The 27,739-nt window shown below is 37.3% G+C and overlaps 2 protein-coding genes and 1 pseudogene across 4 annotated transcripts in view; all 3 read left to right on the top strand.

Annotated features, from left to right (window-relative positions):
• LOC144658899 (olfactomedin-like protein 2B) overlaps positions 1–27,739 on the top strand; it is a 127,932-nt gene that overhangs the window by 43,901 nt on the left and 56,292 nt on the right. The window lies entirely within an intron of this gene.
• LOC144658915 (olfactomedin-like protein 2A) lies at positions 125–6,539 on the top strand. The gene is made up of 7 exons (XM_078519417.1): positions 125–218; positions 318–382; positions 2,470–2,583; positions 2,909–2,948; positions 3,483–3,750; positions 4,663–4,910; positions 5,746–6,539. Exons 2-7 carry the CDS (start codon positions 335–337, stop codon positions 5,997–5,999), a joined length of 972 nt encoding a protein of 323 aa, XP_078375543.1. The 5' UTR covers positions 125–218; positions 318–334; the 3' UTR covers positions 6,000–6,539.
• Positions 9,292–25,805, top strand: LOC144658902 (myocilin-like; annotated as a pseudogene). The gene is made up of 7 exons (XR_013571797.1): positions 9,292–9,404; positions 9,595–9,677; positions 17,524–17,652; positions 18,563–18,635; positions 20,987–21,228; positions 22,687–22,934; positions 25,015–25,805. The product of XR_013571797.1 is annotated as a myocilin-like (transcript).

Raw genomic sequence — 27,739 nt, 5'->3', positions numbered from 1 at the left:
CCATACTTGCGTATGGCGCACGTGCTTTGTTAACTCGCGCGACTAACACGCAAAATATGCAACCTGCGCGACATTCACGCGAGGCGCCCGTGCCTATATAAACGAAGGACTTGGAGCAAGTCTTCACACAAGAAAGTGGTCTTGTTGGTGACGGAGGTGATTTTCTTATCGGAGCCTTTCGAGAGAAGAACTACCCTAAAACATTTTTCGGTAAGCAAGTCAAAGTAGCACATTCTCGGAATCAAAGTCATTAGACTTTGTCTGAAAGTGTAACCAAAATTTCAATTGGGCTTATGTTTTTTCCACATAGGTTTAAGAGACATTTTCCTGCAAGATGTTTCGATATCTCTCACTGTTTTCCCTTCAGCTTGTTCTTCTGTTGGTGAGTGTTAACAAGCACAATTTCCAGTACTTAGAAAATAGATGTATCTGTTATCAGGCCAAGTTTTTTAAGCTTTTCTTTTCGGTCAGTCTTAAGACTAGACTATCTTCAAAGAGAACTGAACTTAGCGTCTTTCAGACAACGATTGTAGCCGTTTTCAGTAAGTTAACTTTTTATTGATAAGGTCGAAATATTAACTCTCTTTTAAAGGAACTGTGTCACGGCTAAGTTAAGTCTATTTTATTGCGTTTTGCCAAATACTCAGTTGCTCTCGGAAAATACTCTCTATTTATATCTTTGCGAAGAAATTGTCTCCTGCCGCTATAATTATTGCTGTTTTCAGTGAAATGCGAACTCTGAAATTCAATCCTCAACCAACGGTTTACGCTTTTTGCTGCCGTCAATCATCTTAGCGGACCTCTCGGGAAACAGACGTTCACTTCAACTGGGTCAAAAGGTCACGTCTCTTTATTGTGATTGGTAGATTTCGATCTATTTTCTTTGTTTCTGTTTTTCATGGTTCGATAGCTGTCGCCATAATTATGATTGACGGCAGCGAAAAACGCAATCGTAAGTTTGATTTTGAATTTCAGAGTTCGCATTTCACTGAAAACCGCAATAAAAGTGAAAAACCAACGAGTTTAATTTTGACAATTGTTCAGCCTAACAGTCAAAAAACCAAAAGTGCAATCTATTAAATCTTTTCAATGTTTGTCCATCCCGTACCTTCTTTTGTATTTGCTGTATGTATTATTGAAATGTTTCTTCGCTGTTTTTTAAAAGTGGTTATTTTTACATTTCACTTAATTTAGTGACCATTTTCTTATTTCTACTAAAATTTGGCTTAAATCCTTGTCACAATTCCTTTAATATTTTTTCATTAATGTAAATTCTAAAAATTTGTATTGAGAATTGATTTTAATTATACTCATCACAGTGTCGGTCTGATAAAGCATGAATATTGTATTAAATGAGAAATTAAATTTGATGTTGATCACGCAAGGGAACAAGAAGATCAAATGGTAATTGAACCATATTTCCTAGCACTGCCTTAAGGTGTCCTACCACCTCAAGAACTGAAAAAATTAAGACGGATTCCATCTGGAAATCAAGTAATATTATTTTTAGTTGGACAAAATCGAGTACCAGAATAATTTAAATCCTGTTGCGTTATTTTCTATCCTTTTTAAAAGCTTAAGATGTTGTTATCCGTGATATCACCAACAACAATTTCTTATCAGAGCCTGAGAAAACGAATTTCAAAGATCACAAGAACCATGTAAACCTGCTATAGGTAAAATCTCATGTGAAGCCATTTTGTGAAATCGTCTTTTAAGCGTTTCAGTAGAATTTAGTGGAACTTTGAAATTTCTTTTCGATATTTGGTGTTTCAATGAATGGAGTGATACGCTGTGTGAATCAGAGCACTGTTCACCCGCGGCATTTATTATTTGTTCTTTACATGTTTGGTGTCGTTAGAAATGATTTCTTTTAAATTGATAAGATATTTGAAACAGTGAATACAGAAGTTCACAATAAGATGTAAATAATTTTGGTACATACAGTAGAACCCCGGTAACTCGAACTCGGATAACTCGAAAACCCCGCTAACTCGAACTCGAACTAAATTTCGTTTCCCTTGATCAAAATTTGGGTCAAATTTACCCCGAATTCCGGTTCTTGCAACTAGCCACGGTTGCCCATTGATTAGAGTAACAAAACAGATCACGTATTTGACAGCCTTTTTTCACTCTTCTCCTAAGAATTTATGATCGTGTTAGAGGTTCTGACAAGATAAGTTTAATTTGCACTGTGCTGTACACTGAAGTGCTGAAAAATCAGTAAACTATCAATTATTAACTTGGCAAATTAAATATTCAATCTACCCCGATAACTCGAAACCCCGCTAACTCGAACGGTTTTTCGTTTCCCTTCAGAGTTCGAGTTACCGGGGTTGTACTGTAATTGGTCCAATTAATACTCCAAGTACTGGCGGATTCCGTCTTAATACATTTCGGTCGTAAGTAAAACGTTCGTTTTCGGTTTGTTGACGCTGATAAATCTTCGGATATGTATTGTCTTTCCAGGGAGATGTGCTTGGCAATACTTCGATCAAACGTCGGATCAAGCGAGCCACGTCTGCACAGCAGTCGTCAAAGCTATCCGTGAAAGAACTTTCACTTAAGTTGGCAGAGAAAAATGTAAGTCTTACGCAAAAAGGTTTTCACTGAAGGAGCATTTAAGAAATAATAATTCCATCTTTTGAATATACGTTATCTTTCCTGTTAAGCCTTTAAGTAGAAAATAAGAAACGTAGTCATATGGAATATCCAAAGAGGATTTAACCATCTAGTTTTCTTAAAAAAAAATAAGGGTCTCAGTGATGATTTTTCATCAAACACAGATGACTTTAAATTTAACTTAACAGCCCTTTTATCCGTATTTCGCAAATCTCACTTCCAATCCACTTGCACTATTCTCTCTCTTCTTGATTTGTTGATGGCGATGTTCATTCTTGACTACCAGGTCGACAAGACAACGGATAGCGGTGACACTCTCCTGAAAGGTTTGTTGACAGAGTCATATTTACCTTTTTGATTTTTTTAATCAGGCTAATTTGGCAATGAGAAGAGCGATAGACACACTTGGCCTAAAGGAAATATCGTTTTTGCAGAGTTCTCGGTAGAGCGCGTGGTAGCGGCTTCGCGCCGTTCCGCTCTGTGTTTTCAGATTACCGGCGTTATTGAGTATGGTGCTCTCGTCCTAAAAAACATTTCCCTCATTACTTTCAAAATTAGAATACAGTTGCGTAGCCCTGAAAATTTGACCCATTTATAGATTGAAAATCGAAATAATGATACCTTTTTAAGGCTGAAACCCCAAAATGACACCCTATTCAAAGAAAAACGATAACTAAGAATTGTGTGATAAAGTCGTTAAATGTTATGTTACGTTTTTATGTTATGTTATGTTTTATGTTATGTTGTTTTATGTTATGTTATGTTATGTTATGTTATGTTATGTTATGTTATTTATGTTATGTTATTTATGTTATGTTATTTTTTTAACTTATATTTTGTCTTCTGTTTATTTCTTGCAGACCGCTGTACTAACATCAAGTCTGTTGGTAAACCTGTCACTCACAACGCTCGATATTACCACTACGGAGCATGGATGAAAGACCCGCTTGAAATTATGGGTACTGAGACCATTTTCGTTATGGAATATTATACCGGAAAAAATGTTGTTGAAGAATTTGAAAACATGAACAAGTTCAAAGCAGGCGTGACTCGTAAGACGTACAAACTGCCTTACACCTGGGATGGAACTGGAGCAGTGGTGTATGGACCATACCTCTACTACAACAGGTATGACATTATTAAGTTAAATCAGGTTTAACAAATAAATGAAATTTAGCAACAGAAACAAATAAACAAAATAAATGAAATTTAGCAACAGAAAAATTGAAAGACTCAATTACATAGCATTCAAGTAAGTTCTTATTCGTGTTAAACATTATAAGAAATCTAAAGCCGACAAGCATCACTTGGCAAAGTTCTAGGAAAGAATATAGGTAGATAGATAAAAAAAGGATAAAGTCTTCATTCTCACACGGTTAAAACATCAGCTTTTACTACATACGAACCTTACATAAATACTTTAATTCTTATAACAAGCTTAGTATAAAAAAGCTGCTTTCCACGAATGCCGTTAAACATTATAAGAAATCTAAAGCCGACAAGCATCACTTGGCAAAGTTCTAGGAAAGAATATAGGTAGATAGATAAAAAAAGGATAAAGTCTTCATTCTCACACGGTTAAAACATCAGCTTTTACTACATACGAACCTTACATAAATACTTTAATTCTTATAACAAGCTTAGTATAAAAAAGCTGCTTTCCACGAATGCCGTGCCTTTAGTACTTTTAGTACTAAGCAGCTTTTGAACGTAAAGCTCAGTTGATCAAATGAGCTTTGTGCCTCTCTCCCCCCAAAAAAGGTGTCTATTGCTTGAGGTTACCTTCATCCCGGTTTGCTTACAATTAGGCTTTACTTGATTGTTAGGACAATATACGATCGCCATTCGGTCATTCCGCCGAATAAGGTCATTCCTTGTGCTTTGCCAACGCCACGTTTCCAGATGCTTTGAAATCGTGTAAGGACCTCGGTGTTTTGGCAACATTTTCTTTCTTCGTCTCATGTAAACAGAACTGTCAAAGGTTAAAGTGTAAATTCTGCCAAGAAAAACTCCTAAAGCCATTTTTTCTTGTCATTGCAGAGGTAATACAAACTACATCGTCAAGTACAATCTGCAAACAGAGCAGGTAGAGGCTCAAATAGTCGTGAGTGGATACTCACCGAGGAAGAACTGGTACCAGTGGGGTGGATACAGTGGAATGGACCTGGCAGTTGACGAGCAAGGATTGTGGGTATTATATGGTGGTCTTACGAACAATAAGCGACTGTACGCGGCCAAAATTGATGTTGTCAAAAACCTCATGACCCACATTTATACCCTGAACACAGGTAAGCACAATATGTTCACTGCCAAAACAACACTTTTTTGGAATACACTATTTTTTTGTAAAGAAGAACCTTTTTATAAGAACTTCGAGGTCGAGAAAGACAAAAATCTTTGAACATCCTAAGAACGTACCCAAGGCAGAAAGTTTGGGTAAGAACGAAATATAATTTCATCTACTGGTTGTAAATGATAAATTTGTGTACCAAATTATTCAAATTTAACCTGGAATCAACAGTGTCATTACCCATAAATCAACATTCACATATCGTTTTAAACTGTCAGAATTACCTGCAAAACCACTTTGTTTTTAAAATTAAAAAAAAAAAACATTTTTAAAAGAACGTTTACAGACTCAAGACGTCGAAAAAGAAGAACGCTTAGCTTCGGCCGAGAATTAGACGTTCTTAAATATCTAAACAAAATGTGAAACCTCGTCAAACTATCAAATTATGCTGTACCAGTGAGTGAAGCCTCAAGATTCCTCATGGGCTCGATGAGGATAAGTCAGTCAGTCAGTCAGTCAATCAGTCAGTCAGTAAGTCAGACAGTAAGTCGGTCAGTCAGTCAGTCAGTCAGTCAGTCAGTCAGTCAGTCAGTCAGTCAGTCAATCAATCAGTCAGTCAGTCAGTCAGTCAGTCAGGCAGTCAGTCAGGCAGTCAGTCGGTCGGTCGGTCGGTCGGTCGGTCGGTCGGTCGGTCGGTCAGTCAGTCAGTCAGGCAGGCAGGCAGTCAGTCAGTCAGTCAGTCAGTAAGTGAGTGGAGCTGTAGGGAACAAAATGTAGGACTGAGTTGAACAAAAGTTAACTGTACATATCTTTCGCTTTTTTCTTTTGTACAGAACCAATGAATCAGATGGGCAATGCTTTTGTGGCCTGTGGAGTGATCTACTGTATCGACACCTATAGCAGCAGGACCACCACCATCAACTTTGCTTACGACACCAAGACAGGAAAACAGTGGAACCCCAACATACAGTTCACAAACCAGTACACCTACAACTCCATGGTGGACTACAACCCCAGAGAAAGAGTGCTGTACGCTTGGGACCGCAAGCGTCAAGTCACCTACCCCATCACTTTTGAGGAAAAATAGATTCGAGTTAGACACGAATCTAAAAGCAAGTGATGAATTTCAAGTTTGCTGATTGCTTTGTAGAAAATGCGCTCAAACAAAATAAGTTTAGTTTACAATTCGTACATTTTTAGACTTCTGAGGCAGTCTTGCAAATGGTCTATTTGAGATCTGCATCCGGGTTTTTAGTGATTGAAATGTGAATGACTCATTTTATCACTGAATACCCGGATACAGATCTCAAACTGGCTTTGCCGGCTCTGTATATCTCCTGAAAACGTTATTTTAGTTTTTTTTATGTGGATAGCCACGTGATTCGGTTGAGTTTTAACTAGGACTTTATTTTTAGTGAATGATTTCAAATAACACCGAGACTTTTGTTATGACTGTCTGATTGTCTGAAAAAGTTTGAATTGTAAATCGAGTATAGCTGCTAAAAATCACGAAGGAAGACTCGTTTTACTTCTGTGAGCTGACCTACCTTTCAATCGAAGTGTCGAAGCGTTGGTACAGTTTAAATTGCTGTTAGTGCTGAATGCTAAAATAAAATGTCAAAGACTATATCGTGGCTCAGTATTTGCTGCTTTTAAAGCTATAGATGATTAAAAACAGTGAAAGAAAAATTTGAAAAAGTGCAAAGGAATGAGCATTGAAAACACAAAGGAAGCTCAGATTTGCAGAGGGCTAGGGTGGGGATAGAGGGGTGGGATTGAAGGTACTCCAGTTGTGTGGATTATGATTTCAACAACTTTCTCAATCATTCAGCAATTTATACTCTCAAAAATGGCACAATTTAGCCTATTGCTTAATAATTGACTGACTTCAGTGGCGCTAAAATGACCAGTATCAACCCCTCTTTTCGTTAAAGGCTAAACAAATTCCAGACCTTGATTTTTGAGTTAAAAGGTCCACACATCCCTCTCGTCTCCGCACCCATTTTAACTTTGTCTCTTTTATAGCATCTCATGCATCTCTCAAACTGCCAACTTAAACTCGTTTGATGTCGCTATGACCAATAATATTCCCGCGCTCTGAACCTCGTAATAATTTCAATTACCATAAAAGGAAATCTGCATTGAAACTTTAAATCATTTTTATCGCCGTCTTCTGTTTAAAATCTAAGCGTTGCTTAGGCCGAACTTTGGCAAGCATGTGGCTTATCAGATTTTTATTCTCGCTGTGACATTTTGCAGCAAATCGTTGTTGCCAGTTTGAAATTTAGATACTGTGGCCAAAAAACGTAAAATTAAACAACGCCGAATAAGTTTTAAAATCAAGGCAGATTCAAAAATAAGGTTACAGTCGACGCTCTCGTAAGCGGACCCCCACGGGACGCGAAAAAAGTGTCCGTAAATGGATCTGGCCGCTTACAGGAATGGTTCTCGTAAGCGGCCACTGGAGGTGTAGGGGATAGATGGCCGCTTATGGAAGCTTATCTAGCTAACAATGACCGAACGGACGTGAATGATGACAAAACAAGCACTGAAATGAAGTATGTACTGTAATTACTGTAGAACCATTGTGACGAACGGCGATGTGAAGTCGATTGATAAAAAAACAAGATACAGAGGTTGGTAATAGGATTTTCGTTTTTGTGTCCGCTTACGGAAGCTTAAAAACAAAAAAAAAGTCTAAGTCGAAATCTCTGAAAGTGTCCGCGGCCGCTTACGGGAATGGCCCCTTAAAATACAGAGTTTGTATGGAAGTTAAAACGGGGTTTCAAACAAGGCGGCCATAAGTAGAGCTGTCTGCTTACGAGAGTGTCCGTTAAGAGAGCTTCGACTGTATTGGATATAACAAATATTTTGAAATGAATCTATTATCAATGCCCCACCGTCTTGGTTTATAAACGTGACGACAACTACACGGTAGAGAGGGGGAGTGGGGAAATTACGAGTAGGTTACGACAGGTCGTGGGTGAACGCAAGATCACTTCCCTTATGCAAAGTGATTTTCTCTTGCGCGAGCGCGCGATCTCGCGCACTACTCGACTTATTCTGAGAAAATTGAGGGGCATACTCGTAATCTAACCTAACTATTTCATACAAGTGTTGTTTTGGTTAATGCAAAATTTGATCGAATAGTTTCATTGTTATCAGTTCAGCAAAATGCTCAGCGAAGCATCGCAAAATAGGCCATTTCCGAGTTACCATTTGCCTCTGTTTCAAAACGAGTCTACGTGCGAAACCATTCAAATGAAAACGCGTTTGTTTTGATTGAAAATGGACCTGTAGCTAAAACTCATTTTCATATAAATGGTTTCGCACGTACATTCGTTTTGAAGCAGAGGGAAAGGGTAACTCGGAAATGGCCTATTTAAAACGTGTATTGCAACTGATATTACAAGACAAGCGAAGAGAAATAAGATCAAAGTTGCTGGTATCAGAAACGTTTTAATGGCTTTTAAGCAGTTTCCATCGTAGTCTGAATCTAACCTATGCTCGTAAAGCTTTGAATGAGCCCGGTCGAAGAGAGTAGACATAATTTTATCGAAACAAAGCGCAGTATTCAGTGAGTATTAGTTTGTAAAGAAACTGTTGTGCTGCGTCGGCGGGCAAGATGGCAAGTGAAACAAGCGGCCTTCACACGACAAACTTAAGTTGGCAAACTTATGTTGGCAAACTCAAGTTGGCGTGTGTGAACGACACAACAACAGTTGGCAAACAAGTTCGCAAACTGTTGGCGAACTTGTTTGCCGTTGTTGCGTCGTTCACACACGCCAACTTGAGTTTGCCAACAGGAGTTGGCCATTAGTTTGTCGTGTGAAGGCCGCTTTAGTTACTATCAACTTTAATTTTATGGTGAATTAACTGCTGTAGGATCCTGTAGCGAGTTTGGAAACTGAGTTACGATAGGATGTGATAGGCGCCCTTCGTCGGAGCAGAATGCCTGACTTGGCTACGGCGATTACAATGAACTATGAATTTCGAGGCATTCGAAAAGTCAAGTCGATATCAAGAAGGTAAACTCTGAAAATAAACAATTTAGACAAAAATGATCGAGGAGGAATAAATATTCACGATTTGCTTCATTTAACATTTGCCTGCAAGCATTATATCAACGTATGATAGGTTTAAAAACTTCGTGGTTTGTCCGCTATGTTCTTAAATATACTGTATCGACCGAATCTAATAATAAAAAAATTAATCTGCGAAGGACCATATATATAACTTTTTGTTTACATTAAGTACAACTTGGAAACAAATACCTTCAAATCTAGTCTTGTTTATAAAGTTGAGTCTTCGGGTTTATAAGTTCCGGCCGCTATGAAGGAATTTTACGGACATGTTGTGCTGTTTGCTGCGTCTGAAAGGAAAGGTATATGCTAAAGTTAAACGTACGAACGACCAAGCTCAGTCTGTTGTCGAAGTTTTGGGAAGGAAACCCGACTGTAAACTAAATGCAAGCGAAGAGAAAATTTTCGAGGTGAGACTTACGTTGAAATGCACAGCATATAATGTTTTCCTGGCATTATAAACGCCTCATTTCATGATAAACTTGAGAGTTGCAGAGAGTTTTTTACTTCATCGATCACTTTTTGCTCATTTTGTGTTATTTGTGATTCATCAGTTAGAAAATGAATTCTGATTCGCTTTGTTTTTAAACTGATTTGCAGATTCATAAGAGTCATTTCACCAAGTTGTCAAGATGAAATCCCGATTTCTGCCACTGTTATGTTGTTTCCTTGCTCTTTTGCCGGTAAGTTCTTTTGTTTAATTTTCTTAGTACACTATCATGAATAGCAATTTCATTCGCTATAAAAATGTTCCTTAGCGGATCCGGCACTATAAAAATTGGCACTTTCGCACTATTTTCCCAGAACATTGACGTAGCCGATCATATAAAACAGCGACAATTCGAGAGATTGCAGCAGTTTTATCAATGAGGCACTCACCTAACGCAAAATTTCGATCACAACTTAGTCCTTAGCGTTTTTCCGAGTTTGTTGGATAATTGCTAGAGTGGTATTTTGATCAGAAAATTCGGATATCACAACTCTGTTGCACTTCCTTGTTAGTGCAGCGAAATTTTATTAAGCCACGTAAGCGTATTTAAGAAAAAATAGAGTAGCAGGAACGTTTAAAAAGAACACACCAATAGTACGAAAATCTCATGGACTGTTCGCTTTAATGCTTTGAAAAGGTTTCCTGATTTAAAAATAGTACCCCTATTCGCTCGATTAACAATTTATAATAAATGCCTATCCCTTCCTCTAAATACAGAACTTTATTCTTCCTTCGCTTACCCTTGAAAAAATAAAGTTCGAAATAAATGTCCATCCATTCAACTAAAAAGCAGTTAGAAAGGACAATTATGAATCAAAGGTCTCTGTGAGACTACGACTATTTTGCTATGGTTTATCTGTTGGCAGTCAATTGTGGTATGGAGTAGTTCTTTTTAAAGGGTGAATTAGGCTTTTCACTTTGTTTAGGAGTGCAAGTGTTGAAATATGTAAATTTGTGTTGTCCTGGATATTCTGGTTAGTTTATTATTAGGAATGTAGGAACGGTGGAACGGCGGAACGGTGGAACGGTACGGTTGATGGGAGGAACATTATAAAATGCGCATTGACGTATTTTCTTAAAAGGCAGTATGTGTGAATTTTGTAAAACGCAGAAGTGTGAAACATTTTAAAAAGTGGCAACAACAGCTACCAAAACAAAGAACCATTTCAATTAAAAATACGCCAATTTAAGGTAAAGAAGGCGTCGAATAATGATTATTTGGGGGGGGGGGGGGGGGGGTTAGGGTGAAGTGGGGCATAGGTTCGAGATAAAGAAACGCATAAAGCCGAAGTAAGTTAAGAAAGCTGTTAAAAGGGAAATGAAAGTTCCTGAAGTTAATAAGTTTGTACTGAGAAATTTCTAATGGAATCACAAGAACAAGGGGTTTCTATTAAGGTAATTTATCCAAGTCAAACCCTGCTCAAGGTGAGCTGTTGTGAGATGAGCTATCTCACATATCCATATCATATCATATATCTTCAATCCATAACGCCGCAATTTGAACCCGAAAGTGTTTATGCAATACTAATGAGAGCCCCTTTCATTTTGTACCATTTGGAATTTTATCTATTCATACGCAGAAGAACCCAACGAAACCGCTCCACAAAATTTCCGCTCTGCAACCTGAACTTGAGCTGGCTGGCAAATTTAGGAATGAGACTGTTCGCTTGCTGGGACGGTTTTCCTTGGAGAAAACTTGCTGGGATTTTACAAAATATCGATGGTACCTGGGGAAAATGAACCAAAACCTTCTGCTGGCTAAAACAGAAGAAAACGACGCGCGGATTTATAAACGAGAATTTAATAACTGACTAACTTGTATTTGTAAACAATAAAAAGTAATTGTTGACTTTATTTCTATTGTTTCCGTCGGTTATTCTGCTGTCACTGAAGAGGCAAAACAGGTCTCTTTCTTTTCTGTATGTAAATTGAGCATGTGAACGATTTTGAGTCAGTTGAACAGCGCGCTCTGCCCAAAGCTAATGTGTGGCTATCTATAACCAGCGTTTTTATGGAATAACTACGTATAGGATAACCAGCTTGACCGACATAGTTCTTGGTGAGTATCGATTGTTCCGTTTTCTCTGCCGATTAAGCAGCCTTGAGCAGTTTGAGGGGCGTTCTATGAATAATATCGTGTTCAAATTTTCAGCTGCCCGGGACGATGGGATGTAAAAAACACACACAAGTTATTCAACAGCATACGCAACAGACCGAAACACGTGCTAAGCAACAAGAAAGATAATTTACCTCAATTTCTAGCTTCGAATATAGACCCAAATCTCCAAGTAACTTTCTCTGACACTCGAAAAACGTTTCAGATCATAATTCCTTCTCAAAGACCATCTTAACGAGCTTTTAAACCCTATTAAAGCTCGTTAGACCGAGACCGCCATATTGCTGAAGGAATAACTTCTGCAAAAATCGTCATGTAAGGCACATTAAAGTTTCTTGGCCGGAATCACTAGGTAATTGGCGGATAAAATTCACTTCCTGTATACCAAATTTGGAGGAGAACGGAAGTAACGCGAATTAAAAATAATTTTGGCGATTTACGGTCTAATTAGACCAAAAATCTGTTACAAATTATAAGAAAGAATAAAATTTTGGGTGATAACTTAAAAAGAAGACTTCATCTGTTTAGTTTCTAACTGAAATTTATAAACTGTCGGGCTTGCTTATACCCTACGTCAAAAACGTAATGTAAACCCGGTTACGGATTTTGGGAAGCAGGATCCGTGTTTTCCACCACCTATGTACTCAAACAATTACCGGAAATTCGTTTTATCTTGCTGTGCGTCCATTGTGTAAATTCAAAAGCATCGCTCACGAAAACATACTAACGAGCCTGTTAGCGACTTACTTAATCGCACAGTAGGAAATTCAGGATTAAATACTAAAACTGCCATACCAAAAATTCATAGAATGTATCATACCGTAGAATTGGAATAAAGTGGTAGCTTATCTCTCTAAAAAGAAAAAAAAAACTTCTTTAGCGCAGCTTAGCATATAACGGGAGAATTTTATCTCAACTGGTGTGTCAAGGGGTGTGTCAGCATTGATAACAACTAAGACAACGGAATAGCGTAAACGGCTATAAATAAACACGGCAGAACAAAAGAAAACACGTGTTAAAAAAAATTGAACATAACAGAAGTGAGAGAAAAAAAAGAAGGAAAAGCGTAGCACTTTAAAAATTGTACGTTTTGGCAAACGATGGCAAATGAGTTAACCAGTTACTGATGGCAAAAATCACGAGCATAAATGAGAATTGCCAGATACTGCAACTGCGTTGATGTTTCCCCACTCGCTTACCAACCGCAGTGCGGAAATACTTCAAAGACTAAAAGCGAAACCATGTAGCGATAACTTTATCGAAAAAACATCTGTACCACATGACACTAGCACTCAAGGTAACTCTCTTGCTCCACTGAACATCTGTCTCTTTTCCAGAGTGAATTCTTCCAACGGTGAAGAAAAGTTTATGACAACTGTCAAGTTCAGTGCTATTGAAAACAAATTTATTGAGCAGTAGATAGAGCTCTATTGCTCCTTTAAACTTCGTAAACCGTTGAAAACCACTCCACTCCGCAACAGTTAAAAACCACTGGAATTTGTATCCGTTTATGTTATTTCATTAACTTCACTCTTGCCAAACTAAAGCATTAACGTGCGTATCTTTGTACTGATAACTTTGTACTAATGGATAAAACGCACTCTCCAAGAACTTTCCTTTTAATACAAAGAACAAAACGTTTTTAGACAGTTTATGACCAATTTGGCTTGCGTATGCAAAAATTACAGTTATCTTCAATCCATAACGCCGCAATTTGAACCCGAAAGTGTTTACGCAATACTAATGAGAGCCCCTTTCATCACCTACAGCATATGTGACAAGTCACGTCTTTAACACCAGCTCCCCAGTGTTATGTTGACCCAAACATTGGAAACCACCCCCAAATTGCTTGTGCCGGTCTCACCAGGCTTTGAAAACCAACAAGAAAAATACCATCTTTGGGACTTAAAACGATAAGGAGAAATATAGAATTTTAAAGTGGCCTTAAAACGGAAAACCATGGACTACAGAGTGCTAAAACATTGTTGATGAAGGATTAATTTATCTTTCCTTCCACCGCCGCCATGCTGTAATGGTGCTTACAAATGCGTTTTGAATTCAAATCTTTTAAAAACGAAATGGTAATGTACTGTTATTGCTTTGAACTTGGATGTAATTTTTTGAACGATCGGTAAATCCATTTAGTGTACAATTGACTTCAAGCTGGCTGCTAAAATTAAAACTTCGCTTTCAACATGAACATGTGGATAATTTTGAAGCAATACTGATGAGAGACCCTTTCATCACCTACAGCGGATATGCCCTTTCCCACCCTCCCTGGAGTTTTTTTGGTTCTTCTATTGTTCTATAGATAATAACGGCAAATAAACCAATCAAAATCTGTTTTCTGCGCATATTTTTAGAGAACTCTTGGGGTCCTAGAAGAAGGTTTTTCGTATTATTCCGTGCATTGAAATCGTACAAGGAAATCGTATTTACAAACTTCCAAGGCCTTGTTTTGATTCTGAACAAGAAAAAAAAACATATTTGGGACTTAAAACGGAAAGGAGAAACACTATAGAATTTTAAAGTGGCCTTAAAACGGAAAACCATGGAGTACAGAGTGCTGAAACCTTGTTGATGAAGGATTTATCTTTCCTTTCACCGCCGCGAAGATATGGTGTAATAGTGCTTACAAATGCGTTTTGAATTCAAATCACGGAGTTAAACAAGGACCAATTGCGGCTTCTCAAGTCTTTTGAGAACGAAATGGTAATGTACTGTTATTGCTTTGAACTTGGATGTAATTTTTTGAACGATCGGTAAATCCATTTTAATAGTGTACAATTGACTTCAAAAGCCGGCTGCTCAAATTAAAACTTCGCTTTCAACATGAACATGTGGATAATTATTTCTGCCGTGCAGTACAGCACGGTGCGAAAAATTTCGATACTCTGCCGCTTGTCAACACATTTCTTGACTTCATACAAACTAAAAATAAATTCTAAACAAAGTTTCTTTCAAGGTTCTCTGTAATTTTTTGAACGATCGGTAAATCCATTTAGTGTACAATTGACTTCAAAAGCCGGCTGCTCAAATTAAAACTTCGCTTTCAACATGAACATGTGGATAATTATTTCTGCCGTGCAGTACAGCACGGTGCGAAAAATTTCGATACTCTGCCGCTTGTCAACACATTTCTTGACTTCATCCGAACTAAAAATAAATTCTAAACAAAGTTTCTTTCAAGGTTCTCTGTAATTTTTTGAACGATCGGTAAATCCATTTAGTGTACAATTGACTTCAAAAGCCGGCTGCTCAAATTAAAACTTCGCTTTCAACATGAACATGTGGATAATTATTTCTGCCGTGCAGTACAGCACGGTGCGAAAAATTTCGATACTCTGCCCCTTGTCAACACATTTCTTGACTTCATCCAAACTAAAAATAAATTCTAAACAAAGTTTCTTTCAAGGTTCTCTGTAGTAGTCTGAATTCTGTAATTTTGTTAGCGTTTTTAATGCTTTTTCACGAGGCCGCAATTTGAACCCGCAAGTGTTGACGCAATACTAATGACAAACCCTTTCATCACCTACACCGGAATATGTGACAAGTCACGTCTTTAACACGAGATCGAAAGTGTTGACGCAATAATAATAAGAGACCCTTTCATCGCCCACTAAGCGGAAAGAACTCCCTTGAGAAATTAAAACAGTCCCTTGAGAAATTAAAAAAGTCCCTTGAGAGTAGACAAGAATGTTCCAAATTTTGCCCACATCACTCCTAATCTCCTATTTGCTTGTAAACAAGCAAAATGGTCGAAAAAATGACCCTTCACTAGTTTCTCCAGCGCACGATAAATTGAAATATCCATGCTTTGTAGTTACATACTAAATGCATAAATAAATTCCCTTCAGAGTCTCTTGGGGCTTTCAGTTAAAATATTACTTGGAAATATCAAAAGATATAAGAAAAATTCAAATTAAATGTCCTTTTTCATGCTCTAAAATCCAGATAGAAATCAGTTTTGTAGAATACACTCGATCTTCATTGCCTCCTGGCGCTTCCTTAGAATCGTGAAATTTAAAATAAATACCCTTCCCTTTTTCTGAAAACACAGTTAATAAATAGTTTAATAAAACGTACCATGCATTCATTCTCTCCTTGCGATCTCTTGAAATCATTAAATCCAAAATAAGTACACTTCTTTTCTCTTAAATTCAGTCACGAGGCAGATTTTTAAAACTCGCCATTTTATTTTCTTTTGCGGTTCCCTTTACAACATGAAATACAAAATAACTACCCATCCCTCCCTCTAAAAAGCAGCTTGAAAGCAGATATAAAACTGACGTACCCTTCATTCTCCCCTGGCGCTCCCGGAGAATCATGAAAATTAAAATAAATACCCTTCCAGTCCCCCCTAACAGAAGTCAGAGAGCAGATTTATATATATGACGTACTCATTATCCTTTCCTCGAGCCCCGTAAAATTCAAAACAAATTCCTTTCCTTTCACATAAAAACATTTAGAAAGTTGATTTATTAAACGTACCATTTATCTCTCCTTGCGCTCCCTTAGAATCATGCAATTCAAGTAAATTAACCTAATTTCTTCAAAAAGCAGCTAAAAAGCCACATTTAAAAAACAGATATCCTTCGCTCGCTCTCCCCTGTCGCCCCCTTAATGAATGCAAATAAATGTAGCTCACTTCATCTAAATCATATAGTTAAAAAGTAGATTTGTAGACGAATTCTTCAATTTCTGCTAGCGTTCACCTAAGAATCATGAAGTTAAAAATACCCTTCCATTCCTTAAAAAAAAAACATACTTTGTACTCCTCATTCTCTCCTTGTTCTCCCTTAGAATCATGAAAAACCAGTCAGATTTTTAAACAAAATAACTACCCTTCCCTCTCTCTAAAAAGCAACTAAAAAACAGATTTTAAAAAGGTACTCTAAATTCTCCACTAGCGCTCCTTTAGAATCATAACATTCACAATAAATAATTTTCACTTTAAAAACCGGTCACGAAGCAAATTTTTAACATTTAGCCTTCATTGCAGCTGGCGTCCCCTTAGAATCATGAAGTTCATCATAAATAATCTTTCCTTGCTTTAAGAAGTAGTTAGAAAGAAACCAATGCATTCTCTCCTGGGGCTCCTCGCAATTCTAAGTTTCATAATAAAAATCCTTCTCTTCCTCCAAGCATTAAGAAAGTGCATTCAAACCGCTCCCTAAGTACATTATAGTAATACAGCCTCGAAACACCAGATATTTGAACGCATTCTCTGTTTTCAGGTAATACGAAATGCATACTATTCTCCCATCCTCTAAAAAAGCAGTTGGAAAAGAGATAATTATATAAACCCCACCCTCCTTCTCCTCTGGCACCGGATTAAAATCCCGAAATTCGAAATATATATCCTTCCTTTCCTACCTTCCTCTGCAAAGCAGTTTGGAAGGACATTTATAACACGTAGGGTTCAGTCTTTCCTAACGCCCTGTTAGAATAACGAAATATTAACTAAATAATCTTCTTCTAAAAGTCAGTTAGACTGATTAGAAAGGAATAGTCTTCATTCCCTCGAGGCGCTCCCTTAAGATCATGAAATTAAAGAAACCTACTCTTTCCTTCTTCTAAAAAGCAGTTTGAAAGCAGATTTATAAAAAGTTTGCCAATCACTTCTTTGCAGCTTTTGTTGTTGAAAATTTTTCGGGTTGGATATTCTGACACTTTCTTTAGGACGAAAACTCGTGTTTTCGTGTTTTAAAGACCTCTAAATAAGATATTTAACCATGTTAGCCTTAACCTTAAATACATCTTAAATTGAATTATTTTGTTCGTGTGCCCCTGAAGTAACTTCTTTGCCGTACAGCGGACAAAATCAATGTTTAAGGTTCATTCAAAGATACTGCGATAAAAGTGGCTCATATTTTTCTTTCTTAATATCTCCTGTTATTATTTTCGTATGTAATTACTTCAGGATGAAGTGCTGAGTGCGTCCTCTGGAAGTGTTGCACACACTAAGCGTGCCTCGTCTTCTTATCACCCAAATCAATCGTCCAGCAAGCTGTCAGTTCAGGAGCTTGCGCTTGAGTTGGCCAAAACACATGTAAGTTAAGTTCATGGATGGATGAACTAGTTGTAACTATTCAGTTTAAATTACATGCTAATGTATGCGTACAGTGTTGTTGTTTTTGTACTGTACGGAAGTATATATGGTACTGTCCTGTCAATTTACCAGTTATGAAAAAATGCGAGAAATGCAGAACATTGTCGAATTCAAAAGGCTGTCCCCAGTTGTAAGGAGAGGAAAAATGATTATTTGGTTAAGTTTTATTCATTCGCTTCGCTAGTAAAAACATAGAAAATCCAACGTAGAAATAATTGTTTTGGTTTGTTAACTGTGAGATCATAACTGTAGATAACTGTTAAACTATAAATGCAACCTGCAGAAAGCTGTAATCCACCTGCGAGTTTTTGAAAGTAATTAATGTTTCAGAGCTAGGATTAACTTTAGCCAATCGAGCTTAGAATCGTTTGTTTATGTTCTCAAAAATAGCGTTTTCTCGTATGATGTAATCTGTATTGCGTCACTAGCTCGCCCTTAAGTAGAACAGCACTGTAAAATATTCTTTGGTTATGTCCTGCTTACGCACTGGTTATGTCCTGCCAGCGCGTACGTTCTGGTTATGTTATTGGAATAAACTCTATTGTTGGAGCCAAGTAACTGCGTTTCTCTGGCGTTCCGAAAGACTGTTTTGCTGTGTTAGATCCCGAACTTCCCGTAGCTGCAAGCGTGGTTCCCCCTCTGTAATTGTACACGGACGAACGACCGAAAACAGCCCGAAAATATTTCGTTTCACAGTCATCAATTTCGGTCGATAGCATTTTCTTACATTTTTTACATACTTTTAGTCTTTTTATACTATTTTTAATCACTTAGTACTTAGTGTAACTTTTTGTTTGTATTTTTGTTTTTAAAATGTCTTCATCTTTATCTGATTTGATATTTTTGTTAGCTGCTCAAAATGATTATGAACGAACATGCTGACCTGGACAAAGCAAGGGAGAGTGTTTATATCCTACAGAGAGGTTTGTTGATTGCAATCAACATTCTTGTTGACTTTTCGTGTTGTTTTTCAGTTTACTTCTACTATTCGGCTTGCGGTTAAATGATAAGTTCTAGCATTTGTCTTTAAATTCTTTTAAGTTAATTCCAGTGAAATAAAACTGCTCATAGATTTTCAACCAAACTTTGCCGTTTGGTTATTTACCTCAAACGAACCTAAACTTTAACCCTTTGACATCCAAATTTTCCCCAAAAAACCGCTTTTTTAGCCGCTAAACTGAAATTTTGGTACTATGTCTTGAATTTACCTCAGCTTTGCTAAAGAGGTACTTTTTTACACTTCAGCAACATTTTGATAAAGATTCTGTGTAAAAACGTACAATATTTTACTTTGGTGCATGCGCATAAGCCAAAATTTGGACTGGACTGGACCGTTCCAATTTTTTTTTTGCCCCTTTTGCTTCCTTTTTTTCTGCCTTCTTATTCTCTTTACTTTCTATTCTTCATATCCTTTCTTTTGGTCAAAAAAGTTTTGACGTTATCATTGGAAAACACTGAAAAGGGGACCTTGACCACTTACAGGTGTACTGGCCTGTTCAAGCAACGATTTTGCACCAAAAATGGATTGTGCTTTTCTTTGATTAGCTCTGTCAGAATGCAACCGATATTCAAAATGAACAGTCCTGTAGAAAGGTCGATCCAAGCTCTGTCAGATTCTTATCACGAAATTCCACTGACGTACTTATTGATGACGTCACAAGTGAATCAATGACTGCACCTCCAAATAGCGCTTGAATGCGCGTTTAGGAGTGAAAGGGTTAAAATAAAAAGGGAATCACCGTATTCGTTAAGGAGCATGAAGACCTTGTATATACCACATAATCCCTTAATAATTCCTTTGCGAGTAATGGCAAAGTACACGTTTTCGGTGCTAATGTATTATTCTGTCATAGTAATTGATCTGTATTCATTTTATAGAAAGAATTTGATCGCTACTTTCAAACTTAGAGATAAAATGATGGATCACCGTACTCGTTTTCGAGAAAACGATGATTTATCTCTCTCGCGTGCCATCCACAAAGAAAATTAAGCGACCATTTTGTTCGTATGCGCGCGCTAATTACACGTAAAATTCTGCGCAGTAAAGGCCCAGCCAAACGCATGCAACATTTCAACGCAACATATCCCAACATTGCTGCCCACAGCATGTTGCAATCGTTTGGCCACCCTGTTGCAACATGTTGGATGATGTTCGATCGAGTTTGAAAATGGTCAAATTTTTCTCCCGAGTATAGTACATTTCGAATGATTACAACCCCCCGGAAAGAACTTTGCGAAGTAAAACATATCTTGTAGTTTTTACTTAGTGTCAATGAGAGTCGGCTGGGTTTATATGCGTATTCTCGTATTCTCAGGAGGCGAATGCTATTAAGAGTGACTTTTACGATCGACCCAGCAAAACTTTGATTTCGTGGCAGAAATTGAAAAATCGATTTTCTTTATTTTTGCTCATTAATAGCTTTAAGGTAGATAAGAAACTTGATGTAGTTTGTTTCCCCTAAAAGTCTTCTAATTTTAAGAAAGCAAAGAAAATCGATTTCGGTGGTCGAAGTCACAAATCTTCTAAATTTTAAACCCAAAATTAGCTATTATGAACACTCCCTGCGTTCGCTTACAAAACCGCGCAGAGAAATTTGGTCACTTCCTATCGACATAAAAACTCTTTTTCTTTCGCTAGAATATAATTTCAGGGCTTTAGCACAACTCTTCCAACTAAAAATAAATGAACTGACGAGGAATGGTTTTTACAATAACAAAAATTTTAATGAAATAGTAATTTTCAACGGCAGTTTTAAGCATGTGGTATAACTTCAATTTTTTTCAATTCTCGCTCAAACATGCATACAGATATTCTTATTAAACATACCTGGGAATTGGCTTGGATTATTGGAAGGATTGCCCTCTAGGGCATCAAACTTCGGCAAATTTTCACAGCGTGGCTGTAAACTGTGTAAACACTTCTAATTACGAAATTATATTAGAAGCCTTCTGGGGGAAACGAAATACATCAGGTTTCTTATCTACGTAAAAGCTATTAATGAGCAAAAAATGAAGGAATTTGATTTTTCAACTTCTGCCGCTGCAAGCGCGGTTTTTATTTAAAGTTCTTCTTAACGATAATTTAATTTCTTCTTACGTAATGGTCAGTTATGCAGTAACATTTCATTTTCACTTGCTGAATAAAATTTTGCGTTATGAGATTCTGCAACTGAATTCTAGATAGATAGATAGATTTATTGATCAGGTCTTAAGTTTGATCTTGTGATGTTGTAGAATATGAACAATATGAGGTTTGTTTGTTGAATTCTTACAGACCGCTGTACTAACATCAAGTCTGTTGGTAAACCTGTCACTCATAACACTCGAATAAACCATGCCGGAGCCTGGATGAAAGACCCGCTAGGAATCATGGGTGCTGAGACCATATTCACTATGCCATCATGGACGTCGAAAAACGTGGTTGAAGAGTTTGAAAACATAAACAAGTTAAAAGCAGGCGTGACTCGTAAGACGTACTGGAGCAGTGGTGTATGGACCATACCTCTACTACAACAGGTATTATTTTAGCTGCCTACATTTTCAACATTTTATGAAGAAAGGATTTATCCACTAGCTTTCTGGTTTTTATTACTTAACCTTTATAACCTGTCACTTCATTTGCAGTCCTTCGGCAATCAAATTCCATGTATGAAAGCTGTTATTCGATAAAAAAACATAGGCACGCTAAGCGTGCAGGAGTTTTTTTTCAATTGATGGGGTGGCTTGGGGTGAGACTGGGTGATAGTCCTGTTGGGATGGTTTATTTCATGGGTTAAGCTATTTGTGTATGGTGGCTCACTGACTACATAGCCCTTACGACGATAAAGAGGCATTTTTGGAAAAAAAATTGCTTGCAAACAAAACAATTTTTACGTGCACTTTGTTATGTCATAACTGTTTTGTTTAATAGTAAATTTTCATCTTTTAAAGAAAAACGAGAACTATTCTCACTGGGAGCTCTCAAGTACAAGCGCACCTAATTCCTTTGGGATTTCACTTGTTTACTTCCCTGCTTTTGTGTATTCTCTAGGGAGTCTACTGTACATATTTGTGGCTAGTTTAGTATAAATAGGCCTGTTTTATCATGTTTTCCCTCGCTTCGTTTAAACGGACGCCAGACATCAGATCGTCGCTTGGTGCTGCTCGGCCGCCATAGCTGCGCCCTGTTTTACTTCTTGCCGTTCGCCTTTGAGTTGTGCTAGTTCTCGTTTATTCCTACATTGGCTTGGTTCCCGGGCGGTGGTGCAGTCTTTAAACGCGAATTGCCTTGAAATGGTTGCCAGGCGTTTTATCTTTTGTGTCCGCGTGGTTATTTTACCTTTGCGTCGGTGTTGGACTTCTTCTTGCGCCTATTTACAACCGTGGTCGTCCGGTCTGTGTTACAACGCGTCTGTGCTACAAGTTTAGTTTTCGCGTCTGTTTACAAGTTTTAGTTTTCCGTCTGTGTGACAAATTTAGTTTTCCTGTCTGTGTGACAAATTTAGTTTCCAGTCTGTGTGAAACATTTAGTTTTCGCGTCTGTGTGACAATTTAGTGTTGGGCCTTTTGCTGACGACGTGTGCGTTGTAAGCAGGCGAGCGTTACGAAAAATACGTTTCCGGCAAATCCGGGTTTCATTCACCACTTAATAATTCCGTCTCCTACAAATCTAAAATCTTCAAACGAAATCACTCACTACAACCGTGTCAGACTACTTCCCCTTTATAAACTGCAATTTGATTGGTTCTGATAGTACCTTAAACCTGATTGGTGTGACAAACAAACATACTTCATTCACTCACACACTAAAAAAAACCCTCAAAAATGCTTGCAAAATGAATTTAAAAAGACCAAAATCCGGATTTTTTATCCTGAGTAACCTCTCCTTCTAAAGAATAATTCTTTTCTTTTCCTTATTTCCTTGTTTGCTTGCTTGCTTAGTTTCTTTCTTTTTCAATTTCTTACTCACTTGCTTGTCCTGATTTGTCGTATTAGAGAGAATTCGAACTACATCGACAAGTTCAATCTACACACAGAGCGCGTTGAGGCCTCAATTACCGTGAGCGGTTTCACAGCAAGGAAGGCTGGCTACCAATGGACCACATACAGTGCAATGGACCTGGCAGTTGACGAGCAGGGATTGTAGGTATTGTGGGGAAGTACTGGGAACAGCGGGAAACTGTACGCATCTAAAATTGATGTTTATAAAAACGTCGTAACCCACACTTATACCTTGAACACAGGTAAGCACAAATTGTTTACATCCAAAAGTACCTCAATTAAGTGCCCCGGCAAATCATCGTTCCCCTTTTTTGAAACTAAAATTACTAAGCCCCCTGGGAGGTTAAAGGAAATATGGTAATTACTTAAGAAAGAGAACGATTCACATGTGCTACTGAAGCCCGCACTCAGTAGAAAGTAGGGCTTTCCACAAGTTGCTCGGCAACTTTTTGCCGGCAACTTTTCATGATTCGAGCAACTTTTTCCTCTTCGAGCAACTTTTTTCCTGTCGAGCAACTTGTTGCAATTGCAAAAAAACAAAAAAAAAATTCATGCAAGAGAAAACCCTAAGAAAAAAAATCGTGCAAAGGGAAAGGCAAGAAAAAAAATTCATGCAGAAAGAAAAGTTTCTAATTAAGCACTTAAAACACCCGTCATTTTACACTTGATGAGATCGACTTTTCGACGAAATATATCAGGAAAAATGCCGAAAATAGCATTTCGAGCCTTGAAATTTCAAATATTTCCGGGGGAGCATTCCCCCAAACACCCTACAAACAAGCGTCTCCAGCGCTCAACTTCTAGTTTCACTGAAGCAAATTGCATTCAGCCTGACCTCCCTACAAGCGAAACTTTTCTTTCTTCCCAGACACAGATGGTTATAGAAAATTTACTTTCAGGTCTTGCCTTCTGTTAATTGTATAAAAACTTTGACACCAACATTTGTAGGACATTCGATATAAATTGCTGTTGACAAGTGCATAGGGTGAAGAAAACAATCAGTGGTATAAAATCCCCAGTGGTACTCTTCAGTAGAAATTGAATAAGTTTCTTGACGTGGGCAGCTTTAGATGTATTTCTAGCGATTTCAAAAGGCCCAAATTAAAAAATTTCCCGGGGGAGCATGCCCCTGGACCCCCCTCTCCTCTCTCAAGCCGCCACTTTTGCAATTGCTCCGACCGACCACACAATACTTATTGACCAGTGCCTAAAGAAACAAATCAATGAATAAACAACATTTTGGGGGAAATATTTAAACTATTTAGCAAATGAAAGCAACATTTGTCAAAAGCATGGTATAAAGTAACAATACTTGGTATCAGGTCAAAAAAAAAAACTATTTCTCTCGAGAAAAAAACAAACATTTGTCTAAAAAAAAAATTCGACCAGAGGGTTACACCCACAAAAAAATCCTGCAGACGCTATGGGCGTAAAAAAAATTCGTGCAAGCCGAAAATCCCCCACCCCCCCCCCCCCTATCACTTTTCTTATGGTCCGTTCCTTATAGCTAAAAGCGCTCACGACTGCGCTTACAAGAGGATTATCTCAGTGCTTTAATAAATAAAAGCGCCCAGATCGCCCAGATCGTATCAGTTGTGCTGGGCAGAATTCAAGCAGAATTTTGAGCAAAAAACGCGGGGTTGTTCGAGTTATCCGAGTTCGAGTTACCGGGGTTCTACTGTATATTCAAGCCGATTCCGTAAGTAACTCACCACTATTATGTCCGACAGACGGAATACTAATATTTTCCAGTGGTGCCTGCGTCCGGCCCGCGTATGTAAACAGGAAATAATATTTTGCTATGCTTGAAGTAACATACCTCCTTTTAACCTGAATATTTCGTCCTTCGTACATCACACTGAACTAGCGATCAACGAGCTCGATTCAGAGTTAAAGCACTTAGCTTAGATTAAAAAAGCTATAAAAGCTAAGATTAAGGATGCTTTTCACAGGTTAGACTGTTGCTACGTCAACCTATTATGTCAAGAGGATGACCGTAATTTAATTATCAGTAATTAAAGTCATTCGTTTGATACTATTATTGTAGTGTCTGCTGTTTTGTTCCATCGAAGTTTAAGCGCTGGAAACCGTTACTAAACAACTTAAAATAAAGAAATCGTGAAATCTTCGATTAATTTACACGAACAATGACTTAAAGTTTTACTTGTGGCAATTACGATTTTCCTTTATAGTGGTATAAAAAATCCTATGATTTGAAACACTGCACTTTATCCGGGACTTTGTGTGGATGAGAGGCAGGGCATAGGGTTTAGGCCTGAGCCCAACTTAAAAGTTCATTGTACATATCATTTTTTTGCACAGAACCAATGAATACAATGGGCAATGCTTTTGTGGCCTGTGGAGTGATCTACTGTATCGACACCTACAGCAGCAGGTCCACTGCCATCAACTTTGCTTACGACACCAAGACAGGAAAACAGTGGAACCCCAACATACAGTTCACAAACCAGTATGGTGCCAACTACATGGTGGACTACAACCCCAGAGAAAGAGTGCTGTACGCTTGGGACAACAGGCATCAAGTTACCTACCCCATAATTTTTGAGGAAGAGGTCTCCAGTAAATAGAAAAACTGGCAGTGACCAAAAGGAGGACATTGCTGATTGCTTTGCTATTTTGTAGAAGATGCTTAAAAACGAGAGTATTGGTCAGTTACAATTTGCAGTTTTTTCAGTTGGTTACCAGTCGTAAAAATTAATACAACATCAACCATCACTTATAAAATTATGACGACTTCTGAAGGCTTTTAAAATTGTAATCAAATTACGCGGCTGAGCAGATGCAGAAATATTTTCTATCTAGGTACTTGCATACCTTCCCTGCAGTTAAGTTGGGTTTCTAGGGATAGCGAGAATTTTCTACTTGAAGACAGTTTCTAATCATCTTGGAGTTCCTCTCTGACGTTTGCAAAAGAACAATTACAAGAGTCAAAACGACTACAACTATTGTCTGAAAAAATGTAAATTGTAAATAAGGACACGAATGAAACTCAGTTGATAAAAAGATTTACATACCTTGTTTAGTGTCAAGGTAATGGATTGCTTTTAAAATGCTTTTAGTGCTGAATGCGGGAATAAAAATATGGGACAAAAGTTATCAGTTGTGATCCCTTAGTACTCGAGAATTTGAGCAATTTATGAGTTAGCGTAAATTTTAATGTTCAGTAAGAAACTGGTGGCAAGTTTGCATCACCACTCTGGTTTCAACTAAAAGAATGGATATAAAGGACTATATTAATCAAGTAGAAATCGATGCTAAATTTAGGACTACAAAAGGTTCGAAAAAGGTCGTTTAAATGACCAATGAGGCACTGTGTTTTTCAGTATTTTGAATTGTCGTTAAAGTCGCTATGCTTAGCAGTGCTAGTCTATGACGTCACCACTCAGTGAACAACTAAACTACTCTGTGCCACGACACAAAGATGAAAGTCAGTCACAATGTACCAACAGTCCCAAACAAACAATTCCCAGTTCTAAACCAACCGTCTATGCTCGTCCATGCCCCGTTTTTGGCCTTTCTGTGTTTCTTTTGAGTTCTTCTGCAATTTTAAGCCGTTATTACCTCGTCCAATAACTGTTAATTATTTGCCCTGTAAGATTACAAGATTACAAGAAGAAATTTGCGTTATGGAATAAATCTATATGACTCATTCTCAACAACGTTATGAAGAACAGTGTAGTAGTACATTCAAACGAAACAGACGCGAGGATTTATGGTTTGGTTACTCTTAACTTGGCTACGTTAAATGGAAAAAACAAAGGAAACAAAGATCATATTGTAAATTCGTTACATTTTATTTTAGGAAAACCAAAAGAAAATAATAAAGTTTGTTTTACATAAAATAAAAATATCAAACCGTAAATGTGGTTAAAAATAATGCGCAACAGAACGGTCGAAAAACAGAATTTATTTCATTCCGCTATACCTTATAATAGAAAATTAGCGCTTCATGGAATTAACGCAAATTTCAAAAATTCGAGTAAATGTAAGTCGCGTTAAGTTTTGTTAACGTTAATTAAGTGGAGCGTTAATTTCAGTAGTATAGTACTTGGGGGTACGAGAGCATTTTTTTTAAAAATAATCTCATCTCCCCAAGTACATACTACTTTCTAGCACTGGATCCAAAACTGAACAAAAATCTGGATCCAAAACTGAACAAAATCTGGATCCAAAACTGAACAAAAATGGATCCAAAACTGAACAAAATCTGGATTCAAAAATGGAATCAAAACTGAAATCAAAACTGAAAATCAAGCCTTAAAACAATCACTAACTCAACCCTTGGTTCAAAATAAAAAACTTCTTATACTTTTTTTACAAAATCTTGGTCTACTGCGTTTAAGAAAATAATGCATTATAATATATATTATGAAATTTGTTTTACTTGGGCACGTCGATCATGGAAAATCGAGTTTAGCTGGCCGATTATTGGTTAATTCAAATACTATCGATGAGCAAACTATTGACAAGGTTAAAAAAAAAGCTGGAAAAATAGGAATGGAAAAATGGTGGTTAGCAAATATAATAGATACTGATGAAAATGAACAGAGAAGGGGTAAAACTTACGAATGGAGTGAAATTCAATTTAAGTATCAAGATAAAAAATATAGTATTATCGATATTTCAGGGCATAAATTACTAATAGGAAAAATGATAAGTGGAATGTATTTAGCTGATATCGCAATGTTGATTTTATCTGTTAGAAGAGGCGAGTATAAGGCTGGTTTAGGGGGTCAAACGCTAGAACATATCATGATTGCTCGTGGAATGGGGATCAGCTCGTTAATAGTATGTTTTAATAAAATGGACACAATAAATTGGGATATAAACGAGTTTAACACGGTTAAAAGTGATTTTAGTGAAAAAATTAAGAAATTTCGGTTCAAACATGTTACTTTTGTTCCGATATCAGCTTATTGTGATCAAAATATATTCACAAGATATGATAACAAATTAGCTGAATTTTCTCTAATAGAAGCTATTAATAGCATTTCTATTGTTCCAAAAAAGACTACGCTAATAAAAC

The sequence above is a fragment of the Oculina patagonica genome, chromosome 6, assembly GCF_052425735.1.
Source record: "Oculina patagonica isolate OP01 chromosome 6, crgOcupat, whole genome shotgun sequence".
Classification (NCBI taxonomy): Eukaryota; Metazoa; Cnidaria; class Anthozoa; order Scleractinia; family Oculinidae; genus Oculina; species Oculina patagonica.
This window is presented reverse-complemented; position numbering and strand designations above follow the sequence as displayed.